The 13,379-nt window shown below is 38.9% G+C and overlaps 1 protein-coding gene across 4 annotated transcripts in view; it reads left to right on the forward strand.

Annotated features, from left to right (window-relative positions):
- Positions 1-8,192, forward strand: part of LOC128311840 (olfactory receptor 52L1-like) — a 63,344-nt gene extending 55,152 nt beyond the window's left edge. For 3 of the 4 annotated variants that reach the window (XM_053203581.1, XM_053203578.1, XM_053203580.1), the window contains 2 exons: positions 126-195; positions 5,484-8,192. In XM_053203581.1, coding sequence (XP_053059556.1) covers positions 5,553-6,548 — 996 coding nt within the window. In that variant the 5' untranslated portion in view covers positions 126-195; positions 5,484-5,552 and the 3' untranslated portion in view covers positions 6,549-8,192. Of the gene's footprint in view, positions 1-125 lie in introns of all 4 variants that reach the window. The other variant, XM_053203579.1, reaches the window with a different exon arrangement.
- The last annotated feature ends 5,187 nt before the right edge of the window (positions 8,193-13,379 follow it).

Raw genomic sequence — 13,379 nt, forward strand, 5'->3', positions numbered from 1 at the left:
TAATGAATCAGAAGTAAACCCCCAAATTATTTCAGTAAAATCCAGCTTTCTTGTTATCTATTCTTTTTAACGAACAATCATATACATAGTGGCATAAAATAACATCTATTTTATCACTCTCACAGGTTTTGTGGGTCAGGAATTCAAAAAGAATACAGTGGAGTGGAGTGCAGTGGCTTTCTTCTACTCAAACAGGTGGGGATAATTGAATAGCTATGGGCTGGAATCAGTGGAAGGCATCTTGACTCACATATCTGTCTCCTGGGTTGACATGATTTTAAGACTGGGCTTAGTTTGGAATGTTGACTAGAGGACCTCCCCAAAGCTTCTTCATATGGTTTAGACTTCTCATTGCATGGCAGCCAGATTGTAAGAGAGAGCTTCCTGAAGTGAGCATACAGAGAGGAAAAATGCCAAGACATGCAGGTGGATGCTTCTCGGCTTTTTCTGGCCTGGACTTCTGTCACATTCTGTTGATTGTCAGTGGATCACTAAGTCCAGCTCAGATTCAAGAGGGAGTTTAATAAGAATGAATCTCTTGGTGAGGAATTGTCAATGTTACATTGCAACAACTTGTGGGATAGAGATGTGTGGTTCTTTGTAAGGTGCCATACCCAGTGAGATTTTTGCTTGTCTGAGAAAACCTTTATTTCTCCTTCACTTTTGAAGGATAATTTCACAGGGTAGAGAATTCTGGGTTGTTGTTTTCTGTCTCTCACCTGCTTAAATATTTCACTTCTCTCTTTGCTTTCTTGCATGTCTTCTGAGGTGAAGTCAGGTGTAATTCTTATCTTTGTTTCCCTATAGGTAGGGTGTTTTACCCCCTCTAGCTTCCTTCATTATTTTTTCTTTATCTTTGATTTTTGGTATCTTGAAAATGATATGCCTATATGTAGGCCTTTTTTGGGGGGGGCAGTATTTATCCTGTTTGGTGTTTTCTGAGCTTCCTGGATGTGGTTTGGCGTCTGACATTCATTTGGGGGAAATACTGTCATTATTGTTTCAAATATTCCTTTCTTTCTTCTTGGAATACCATTATGTGTATGTTACACCTTTTGTGGTTGTTCCATAGTCATTGGATGTCTTTTCTGTTTTCTTCAGTCTTCATTCTTTTTGCTTTTCAGTTTTTGAGAATTCTATTGATCTATTCGCAAGCTCAGAGACTCTTTCCTCTGCCATATCCAATCTACTAATAAGCCTGTCAAAGTCATTCTTTCTGTTACAGTGTTGTTGTTTTTAATTTCTAGCATTTATTTTTGTTTTCATCTTAGTATTTCTATTTCTCTGCTTACATTGCCCCTCTGCTCTTTCATGATGTCTACTTTGTCCATTAGAGTCCTTGGCCTGTTACTCATAATTGTTTAAAATCCCCAGCCTGATAATTCCAAATACCCTGCCATGTCTGGTCTTGTGGTTTATCTTTTTCAATTGTATTTTGCCTTTTATATACCTTGTAATGTTTTGTTGACAGCTGGACATGAGGTATTAGGCAAAAAACAAAACAAACAAAACAAAAAACAAAAAAAAACCCCAAAACAACCACAACAGAAAAAACTTTATATAGACCTTAGTAATGTGGTGGTGGGGTGTGGGGGAAGGAAAAGTGTTCCATAGTGCTATGATTATGTCTCAGTGTTTAAGTGTTTTAGATTTCAGGTGTGGAATATGAGGTCACATGTGGGGCTTACAGTTTTGAGGAAGACTATTGACAGCTGACTTCTGCCTTTCTCATAGCCCTTGTGATAGGAGCTATTTCTTGGTTGGCTACTATGGCTGAGTGTTTCACTGCATCTGGATTGATGCCTCTTAGTTTTCTTAAGTTTATTTCCTTTTCTTAAAGTTTATTTATTTATTTTGAGACAGAGAGTGTGAAGGAGGGACAGAGAGGGAGAGAGAGAGAGTCCATCTCAAGCAGGCTTCACACTGTCAGTGCAGAGCCCAACATGAGGCTTGAATTCACAAACCACGAGATCATGACCTGAGCCAAAACCAAAGTCGCTTAACTGACTGAGCTACCCAGGCGCTTCTTAAGTTTATTTCCTTTTGCCTCAGAGTAGCTGTTCTCCCCAGGTCTGACTTCTTAAAACTAACCCTCTTAGTCCCATTCCCCTTAGCTTCTCACCTTCAGACCATACATTACTATAAGGTAGCCTTTGAGTTTGCCCATACTTACCAATGCCATAGTTAAATCTTCATGATCATGCACAGAGTACTTCAGCATCCTAGCTTGACATTCTGATCATCATATATGATATATGTAGACATAGCTAATTACCTTCTTTACCCAAGTCTTGCCAGAGCTGGACGGAGTCATCCTGGAAATCTTTATCTTCCTGACCTGAGTGATATGTTTGGTTTCCTCTTTGGTATCCAGAGATTGCTGCATAACCCTTCTGAATATAAAATCCCCTTTATCACTGTTACTCCTGTGCTAGGGCAGACAATCATCATGGAGACTAAACTGGGGATTCAGGATATTTTTGCAGCTGAGCAGAGAGGACCATAATGGAACTTTTGAGTCTGGCAATTTTATCCTTTTTCTAAGCTCTCTCCAAGTTGCTGAGTTTCCCTCAACCCTGAATCAAGACTGTGAATTATGCATCCTCAAAAACAGCCCAGAGATCAGGAGAACAGCATCCCTGTACCAGACATATTTTACTCATTGTTTATGCATCTTGGGTTTGACACCTGAACTCTGACACTGACGGTTTGATTTCTATTTCTCCCTCTCCTAGTAAGTCATCATTGTGAACCCACTGTTTCTGTGATCTCCCATAATCTCTGTGTCCTTGCATCTCCCTTTTACCACTATCATAAAGTCCATGCCACTACAGAGGAGATTAAGGAAACAGGGACAGGCCACAGCCCGCAGAGGGATGCCAGACCTCTCTGTCTGCAGTGACAGAGACAGTGGCAGAGGTGGCCAGATGTGACCACAGGAGTCCCTCAATTCTGACACACACCTGGGATTCGGTTATACCCCTTTCTGGCAGAGAGATTCAGCTGGGTTCCTTCTGCTATGAAGCACCCAGGATATCACTTTAGGTGAGGAGCATTGAAGCCCAATCAGCTCATCCCTCACAGATATCCACTATAGTATGCCAATAACCACTATCTCTCCAGTTTTTGTCTGTTTTGTCAAGTTCCTGTGATTCCTGGTTGTTTTACATATTCATCTATTTATTTGTAATGTAATCATAGAGACATTTATTAAGCAAACATTACTGAGTACCAGTTAGATTCTGGCACTTCTGGAACTTGCCCTGGGACTGCTGCCCTAAGCAAGGCATAGTCCCTGCTCCTCAAGGACTGACACACTGATGGGTTTTCCAGTGCAAGGGAGTTAATGCCATGACACAGCAGTAAAATGATTTGATAGGAAAGAAACAGAGATATGCCATGCTGCCTTACAGAATTTGGGTATAGCTTCATGGATGATAGGTTGCTTGGACTGAATTTATATGAATAAATAGGAATTTACAACTTCATTTCTTTGCTAATTGTCCTCTGTTTCCTGGTCAGAGAGCTAAATATATCTTCACTTAGGTTCTTGGGAATAAAGTTCAGTCTGATTTTTCTCTAAGAATCACTGGGGGATCTCTTGTTGACCTCAGCAATTAATTTTTAAAAAACAGCCCTAGGCTGTCCCTCCAGATTGACAAATCACACAACATAAAAAGGCAGATTGTACTCAGGCACCTGTGGGTCTGCTTCTCTCTCTTACCCACTGTATTTGGCTTTATCCTCCACTGCTCTGCTGACACTGCTCCTATCAAAATGATGGGTGGCCTTTCACAAGTGCACAGCTGTTCTCTGACTCCTCCAGTGTAAAATGAGGCGTAGGCTAAAACCTGCAGTGGAACGGGTGTAGTTAAGACAAAGACTAAAGTTTCTTACAATGTAGAATGTTAAGCACTGAAATGTGAATTTTTGTAATTAACCTCTTCTGGAGGTCTGGATAAAACTATGTTAGTTACTCTTATTTGGATTTATAAGTGGACTTGAATCTGAAAGGAAAACAAAGACTGAGAGTTAAGTGCCCATCTGGCATTTCAGATTTTGTAGCTGCCATGTTCAAAAGTTTGGAACAATACTGTAGTCCTCACTGGTTCATAAGAAAGATACTCAGAGTGATCTATAGATGAATAATCTGAAGGAGCTGAGTCTTTCATAACTCTTTTTATATATACATATACATGTGAACCTTTCCTTTTGGTAGAAAAATATAATTATTTTTTAGACTGTGTCTGTCTTTTAAGACAAACATATATGCAAACACATCCAATATCAAGTTTTTAATTTTAATGCCCAAGAAGTGAGTCACATTGGGAAAGTTAAACAGAACACTTATTTAATTGGTACTACTTGCTAATATGGGGGTTTCAGAAACACTGAATTACTTTGTGGTAAGAGATAGATATAGCAGAAATTTGAGATAAAGAAACAGATCCATGTGGACAAGTAAAAAGGAAAGAGGCCACTGATCGCATATTCAATAATCTTTTCTTATAAATGTTAATAATAATGCTAACTATAATTGATTTAAGATAATGTATATGAATTAACCTTTGAAAACTTTGTATACTAGTTTGAAATGTGTGATTTTATTTCATGGATTAAATGGACTAAGGATTTTAACCTCAGAAGTGACAAGATGACATCTGCATGTTAGGAAAAACCCTCTGACTACAGAGTGGAGACTGGTTTGAAGGGTATGAAATCAAAGTCAAAGAGATCTAAGGAAATATTCCAGGTGATAAAAGTTACGAGTGTGCACTAGTCAGTGATACTGGGGTTGAGAAGAATGAGTGAATACTAAAGAGTTAAACATTTAGTCAGCAGGAACTGTGAAAAGGTAAAAGGGATGAGAGATAAGAATGAATAAGGACCATTTCAGGTTTCTGAGAGTAGAGTTAATTCAGTCTTGAATATGTTGCATGTGTGGTATAAATATTTAGTAAGCAAGTGGAAAGTGAATTTGCATTTCAGAAAGGTATTTGACTTAGAAACCTAGATTTGGAAGAAAATAAAGTATATATGATTAAAATATTGTAAATCATGAACTCAGTCAGAGAAAATGTACAGAACTGGGAAGAGAGTAGAAGATGAAGCCCTGGAATCAATAACATATAGTGAACAGATAGATGGAGAAGGTGTTGGGATGGAGGACATAGGAGGAACACAGTAGAGTGCTGTGTCGTGGAAACTGAGGGAAAATACTTAAAAAAAAATAACAGATTGATTTATTGTGTTCAGTAATGGCAAGAGGTGATATAGAGGATCCATTCAAGTGGACATTCCAAATTAGAAGTCATTGAATGGTAGTTTAGACATCTCTAAGCAGCATGATTACTCTTACCTGTAAATGAAAGTAGACCTATCTTAATTCAGGCATGTGGATGTCTCACCTTAAAGACATTATCTCAAGAACAGGGGATTCTCTTCTTTGTATCTCACTTTATTCTTTTGTGTTTCACTTTCAGGTTCTGTCTTCTCATGAAGGTGGTAGCCAGAGGTAGACACTGTGATAACCCCCCAGCAATGGAGAAATCATGATTTTTGTTTCTTTTCTCTCTTCCTTCTCTAAGCCATTGACGATGGCCCTTAGTAATTCCAGCTGGAGGCTACTGCAGCCTTCATTTTTCCTGATGGGCATCCCCGGTTTAGAGGAAAGCCAGCACTGGATAGCAATGCCGCTGAGTGTCCTTTATCTCTTTGCTGTAATGGGCAATGTCACCATCATCTTTATCATCTGGACTGACCCATCCTTGCACCAGCCTATGTACCTCTTTCTGGCCATGCTGTCTGGCATTGACCTGGTGCTGGCGTCCTCCACTGCACCCAAAACCCTTGCAGTGCTCCTGGTTCATGCCCATGAGATTGGGTACACTGTCTGCCTGACCCAAATGTTCTTCATCCATGCGTTCTCTTCCATGGAGTCAGGTGTGCTTGTGGCCATGGCTCTGGATCGCTATGTAGCCATTTGTCACCCTCTGCACCATTCCACCATCTTGCATCCAGGGATCATAGGGCGCATTGGAATGGCAGTGCTGGTACGGGGGTTACTCCTCCTCCTCCCCTTCCCTATCCTGTTGCGGAGACTTATCTTCTGCCAGGCCACCGTCATAGGCCATGCCTATTGTGAACATATGGCTGTGGTGAAACTTGCCTGCTCAGAAACCACAGTGAACCGAGCTTATGGGTTGGCAGTGGCCCTGCTTGTGGTTGGGCTAGATGTCGTGGCCATTGGTATTTCCTATGCCTTCATCCTCCAGACAGTGCTGAAAGTACCAGGGGGTGAGGCCCGACTTAAGGCCTTTAGCACATGTGGGTCTCACATTTGTGTCATCCTGATCTTCTATGTTCCTGGAATGTTCTCTTTCCTCACTCACCGCTTTGGCCACCATGTACCCCATCATGTCCATGTTCTTCTGGCCACACTCTACCTCCTCGTGCCACCTGCACTCAATCCTCTTGTCTATGGGGTGAAGACTCAGCAGATCCGCCAGCGAGTACTCAGGGTATTCTCCCTAAAAGGATGGATCTGAACACGTCCCAGTTATTATTTTCTGAGGCTCCTGTCAAAGGTACTGCCTGGAGTCCATGGCTGTCTAAGCTATGTGGGTAGAGACCATTGCACAGTGAGGGGTCCTTCCAGTCCTGCTATCTCATGGCAGAGAACATCCCTGGGCACTTGGCTTGGACTGTTTGGACTCCCTGAATAGCTGGATTTTTTATTATTTTCTTATCTTTTCTTTTGCTTCTGATTCTAACATTTCTCTATTCCTCTATCAAGGGGACTTGAGAAGTGGAGAAAAGATATATCTTTGGACATGCCATTTTTTTCTGCCTTCACCCAATGATTGTGGAACATCATCAAGTAAGGGAATGGGAAGTCCCAGCCTCTTCTTTGTTTTAGTTTTAGAGTGTCTTCACACCCTCAATGTTATTGCTATGAGCTCTAGGTCACTCAGCTTCCATGTAGCAACAGAGTCTGTCTCTAACCATTTGATACTCCCAATATGTCAGAAAACACCTTTTTATTACAGTATGACTCTTACTCACATATTTAAATTAACCTAAGTGGGGAGACATGGTAATGGGTTCTTAGAAAAATGAGATACAAACACTATTTTCAAGGAAGAAATGTATATTGTAGAGTGCATTTCTTTTTAAAAAGGTCAGTATTTTTTATTTATTCATATTTTTTATTAGGGTAAAGGAGGAATAGGACCAGTATTGAATGTATGTATGTTTTGTAAGTCTTAATTTAACAAAGCTAAACACCCATATATTAATATTATTTAATAACTACAAAATGTGCTAGAGTCTGATACTGGTAAACATAGCTTTATTAATACATGTAGATGTAGTTTTGGCACTTGAAAGAATTTCTATTTCTGAAATGTGGATATGGAATGATGTCAGTTAGACCCCTGTCCCCACCTTTTTGGTAACAGGAACTGGGTAAAACTTATGAGAAGCTTGTTACAATTGGTGTATTGCATCCTGTTTGTTGGGTGTTGCCCTAAAATCTGGCTTAACTCTTTTGTGTTCCTAAAAGGCAGCACATTTTGTTCTGTTCTGGAGGAAGCAAGTCACTGCTGCTTGAGGTCGGATGCTCTGGTGTTGAGAGGGCTCTATCAATGGACTCCATAGTGGTCAAAAGGGGGGAATGGATGAGTTAGTGTTCCAGTTTCTCCTTTCTTGGTAAATTTAATTCCTAATAGTTTTCAGGTACAGAGACTTGAGTATGAAGTCTTCAGTTTGGTGCACACACATGGGTGAATTAGGGAGGAATTGTATGAGTTCTTATTGTAGGAACAATTACGTGTTCTCATCACGTTGGTTGTAGGTGCAGGACTTGAACTCTGGTGAGTTGTCCTGAGGAAGCCCAGGCTGTGGTGTATGTTGTATCCCATTCACTAGAAAACAACTATGTTGGCTCTAGCGGTACTTTGTTTAGGTACTTTGTTTACTTTGTTTTATTCAAAGTAGCTGTTTGTTCTCTCATCCCATTTACACTATTTGTGGATTTTTGGGATGTGGGTATGATGGTGGGATCTGAAGAGCTTCTTGGGTCACAAGATGGAAACATGTACTGAAGATGGCAGAACAACACTGTAGAAGAGCCTGTGTTCCCAATGCTCTCTGGGCCACCAACCCTGACTTAAACCTGAGATAGAAACTTGTATCTGAGATTTTTAAAAAAAAATCTAAATGGGATATGTATTATGCTTGAAGGATGTCTTTTAGAATTTCCTTTTGAAAGATTTTAAACCTTTTTTTGGCCTAAATATCTGTTTGTTTGCTGTCATTGAAGTTTACTATCAGAAAATATTCATATCATATCTTATTGTTTTATTTTCTACTGTGGTTATAGTGTATCCCCTATTTTATCCCTGGCAGTGTTTATTTGTGCCTTCCCTGATTTCCTTGCTCACCTGTGCCAAACATTTATCAATATTATGAAAATATTTAAATGTTTAGACTCATAGCCATTCAGCTTAATGTTAGCACTGGCTCTTTGGATTTAGCTTTCTTGTCACATATTGTGCAGAAAAGACTGTACTGACACAGCTGCCCTGGCAATACAAGAACAATTCCCTCATCAGTTCACTAAAGGATTGCTTTCAATTTCTAAAATTTCAATTTATCAGTTCTATTGATTCCAAGCTTGTGTTATTTCTTGAATCTCTTAATAAGTACAATTCTCAGGTCTGTATCAAGCTGTAACCCATTCCTTTTCCTAACTCATAAGTCTACTCTCCACACATACATACCTACACTGGTTTGCAGATTTCTTCATTCTGGTGTTTATAAAGTTAATACAATCTGAATTAAAAGTTCCAGAAATATTTGAAAGTGTATGATCCAACCCTAGAACAATTCCCCAAATTCTAGTAATTTTATTGAATTATTCTTACTTTTGTGTCTTTTTAGTCATTAGATTTCAAACTACATCACAGAGCTGTAGTAATCAAAACAATATGGTATTGGCATAAAAACTGACACATAGATCAGTGGAACAGATCAGAGTTCCTAGAAATAAACTCATGCATATATATATAATTTAATTATAATAAAGTAGTCAAAAATATGCAATGGTAGAAGGATAATGTCTTCAATATATAATGTTGGGAGCACTGGATATTCCCATGTGGGAGAATGAAACTGGATCCCTATCTTACACCATACACACACCATACACAATAATCAACTCAAAATGGATTAAAGACCATTTAGGTCTGAATGTAAAACCTGAAACCATAAAACTCCCAGAAGGAGACATAGGGGGTAAACTTTTTGACATCAGTCTTCATAAAGAATTTGTGGATTTGACACCTTAAGAAAAAGCATCCAAGGCCAAAATAAACAAGTAGTAGAACATTAGACTAACTAAAAATCTTCTGTATAGCAAGAAAGCCATCAACAAAATGAAAGGACAATCTATAGAATTATAGAAAATATTTGCAAATCATGTATCTGATGATGGGTTAATATCCAAATTATATGAAGATCTTATATAACTTAATAGCAAAAAACCAAACAGTCCAATTGTAAGTGGGCAGAGGTACTGAATAGACATTTTTCCAAAAAAGTTATACAAATGTCCAACAGGTACATGAAAAGGAGCTCAGCATCGCTGATCATCAGGGAAATGCAAATCAAAACCACGATGAGCTATCACCTCGTATCTATTAAAATGGCTATCACCAAGAAGACAAGAGATAACAAGTGTTGGCAAGGATGTGGAGAAAAGAAACTCTTGTGGACTGTTAGTGGGAATGTAAATTGGTGCAGCTACTGTGGAAAGCAACATAGAGGTTCCTCAAAACAATAAAAGTAGAACTGCCATATATTTCAGCAATCCCTCTTCTAGGTATATTCAAAGGAAGTGAAATCACTATCTCAAAGAGACATCTGCATCCTTAGGTTACATGTGCAGCATATTTTATAATAGCCAAGAAATGGAAATAGCCTAAGTGTTCCTCAACAGATGAATAAATAACAAAAATGTGAGATATATAGTGTTATATATGTGTGTGTGCGTGTGTGTGTGCGTGTGTGAGACATGGTATATTACTGTAGTACATATATTGTGGTATACACATATATGTATATATATTGTGATGTATGTATATATTGTGAATGAATAACAAATATGTGATATATATACATAGTTGTATATATACCCACACAATAGAGTAATATTCAGCCATAAAAAAGGAAGTCAGTCATTTCCAACAGCATGGATGGAAGTTGAGGGCATTATGCAAAGTGAAATATGTCAGTGAAAGACAAATACTGTATGTAAAATCTGAAAAAAACAAAACTCAGAAACGAGAACAAATTGGTGATTTCCACAGGTAGGATTTGGGGGTGGGTATAAAAAAGTATGATAACTTTGAGGGGAGGGGGGAGTAAATCATGTTGTCAGTCCAATATCTTGAATCAGAACTATTACAATTTCAGTGTAATTTTGTAACATTACTTGTGTTGTATATATCCCATGTTAGACTAGACTCCAATTTACTTTTCAACTCCAAGTGTCTGACCTACTCCTCAGCATAACAAACATCCTCAATAGTTATTTGTGATACTAGATTCAACCAGTGCACAAACTCCACACAGTGAATTTTTTTCCTTTTATTAATTTTTTATGTGATTTTCTCTTTAGGACTAGTGGGACAGATTTTCCATCCAAGAATTAGCTGCTCCTCACCTGAGAGAAACAGAGTGCCTCCCTGAGAGGAGAAAGCTCAGGAGTGCTGTTAAAGACGGAAAATGCAGATTTCTCACTGTTTATCCCCTCTGCATTCCTAGCAGTGGAGAATGCCCACAAGGAATTAAAGAGGGATTAAAGTGAGAATAGTTAGGACCTAATAAATGTCATATGCTTGGCTCTCTGGTAAGTCATGATTAGAAAATGAAGGTGAGATCTGAGGACAAAAAGGAGGCCATCAATTTCATTCCCTAAATTTTAGGTCCTAACACTCCAACCACTCCCTCCCTTTGCTCAGATATGGTGAGATTTTATTTGAAAATTTGGTTCCGATGCAAATACCCAGTAATTTGCAAGGAGGATTGTAGACTCTCCATAAATTGGATGCAGCCATGGCAGAATGTAAAATGCAAAAAGAATGGTTGCTTTCAGAATTCTGTCCATGAAAGACATCATAAGCTCTATCCAGGTGAATTTATGATACTTGGATACAAAACAAAAGAGAGTCCACTGCTGTACTTACAGATCCTCCAGGTTGGCAGTAAAACAGACAGAACATATTTCCTATGTTTGAGATGCATGAACTCCACCCACTGCTCCCAACCATTCCTGTCCAATTGTATTGGTGATCCTTCTTCCCATATGGAAAAGAAAACAAGGGAGAGGAGAGGGGGAAAGATAGAGCAGGAACTTTCACTCCTATTACTTCCGTCTTGTCATGCGAGGAAGAAAAGCCTTGCTCTGGAAGTGGAGTGGAGGAAATAAAGTTCTTCCCCAATAGGCAGTAGATGACTCTTTTCATGTTCTTTGGGTGAGGTTGAAAATGTTACATGGGGGATGGGAAATGTGAGGAGGTAGAGGACACTTTCTTGGCACTGGGTCATAAATTATGTCTGAATAAATTTTGAAAGAATAAAAAACTTACACAGTATATTCTCTTACCAACATGTAATTATATTAGAAAACAATAATAAGATGTCATGAAAAACCCCAAACACAGACATTTTTTTATATTTATATTCATGATTTATATTAAATATAATTTATTTTCACATTGGTTTCCATACAACATCCAGTGCTCATCCCAACAGGTTCCCTCATCAATGCCCATCACCCACTTTCCCCTTTCCCCCACCCCCCCATCAACCCTCAGCTTGTTCTCAGTCTTTGAGTATCTTATGGTTTGCCTCCTTCCCTCTCTGTAAATTTTTTCCCCCTTCCCCTCCTCCATGGACTTCTGTTAAGTTTCTCAGGATCCACATGTGAGTGAAAACATATATCTTTCTCTGCCTGACTTATTTCTCTTATCATAATACTCTTCAGTTCCATCCACATTGCTACAAATGGCCAGATTTCATTCTTTCTCATTGCCAAGTAGTATTCCATTGTATATATAAACCACATCTTTATCCATTTGTCAGTTGATGGGCATTTAGGCTCTTTCCATAATTTGGCTATTGTTGAAAGTGCTGCTATAAACATTGGTGTACAAGTGCCCCTATGCATCAGCACTTCTGTATCCCTTGGATTAATTCCTAGCACAAACACTTAGAAATTAAATAACATATATCTAAATAATTCATGGCTCAAATAAGAAATTATAGAGAATGTTAGAAAATATTTCAAACTAACTGATAATGACATATAATAAAATTGTGCAAATGCAGGTAAAGAGAATATAGAGGAAAATTATGTTTTTAAATGCTTATATTAGAAAAATAAAGACTTAGTATCAATTATCTAAGGTGACGAGAATTTAGAAAAAGGAAAATAAATTAAGCCTAAGGTAAAAAAAAAGAGTAAGGAATTAGTTAAGATTAAGATAGGATCAGGGTGCCCGGATGGCTCAGTTGGTTGAGCATCTGACTCTTTATCTTGGGTCGGGTCATGATCTTGTGGTTCTTGGGATCCAGCGCCCCAGTGGTCTCTGCACTGACAGTGTGGAGCCTGCTTGGGATTCTTTCTCTCCTCCTCTCTCTCTGTCCTTCCTTCATTCGCATGCGCGTGTGTGTACACACACTCTCAAAATAAATAAACTTAAAAAATTAAAAAAATATAAAAAATAAAAGTTGGATCAATAAAATTGAAAACAGAAATAAAGAAAATCAAGGAATTTTAAATTCAGTTTTTTGCAAAGATCAATCAAATCGATAAAGCCCTAATAACACTTAACAAAGAAAAACAGAAAGGGAGATGATATCAAGATGGCAACAGAAGTTGCTCGACTTTAATCCCGTTCACAAGAAGACCAACTAGCAACTATCATAGATAAGACACCATTAATCCCGTAACCCAAGGCATCCTCCTGGACCACAAAGACCCAGAAAGACTGCATTAGAAGAGTAAGAGTAGAGGTTTCACTTTGCCTGCTTTGCCTCTCTCCCAGGGCAGCACAGCACTGCTCTGAGAAGGCCTATCCAGTTCCTCTAGTGGGAAAGGAGAGCCCAGTGTGGACATCCAGCTCCATCAACTTTGCAGGATGCTTTCTGGGAGGCCCACTCAGGTCTTGTCTCATAAGGATCATGAGTTAATCTGCATGGCTTGATCACTGGGCATCAGACAGAGATGGAAAAGGGGGCAGAGTTTTCTGGCAACCAGTGCTCAGATGCTGGAGGACAGCCTTCCTGCTGTAATGGAACCTGAGTAGAGATCT

This window comes from Acinonyx jubatus, chromosome D1, assembly GCF_027475565.1.
Source record: "Acinonyx jubatus isolate Ajub_Pintada_27869175 chromosome D1, VMU_Ajub_asm_v1.0, whole genome shotgun sequence".
Classification (NCBI taxonomy): Eukaryota; Metazoa; Chordata; class Mammalia; order Carnivora; family Felidae; genus Acinonyx; species Acinonyx jubatus.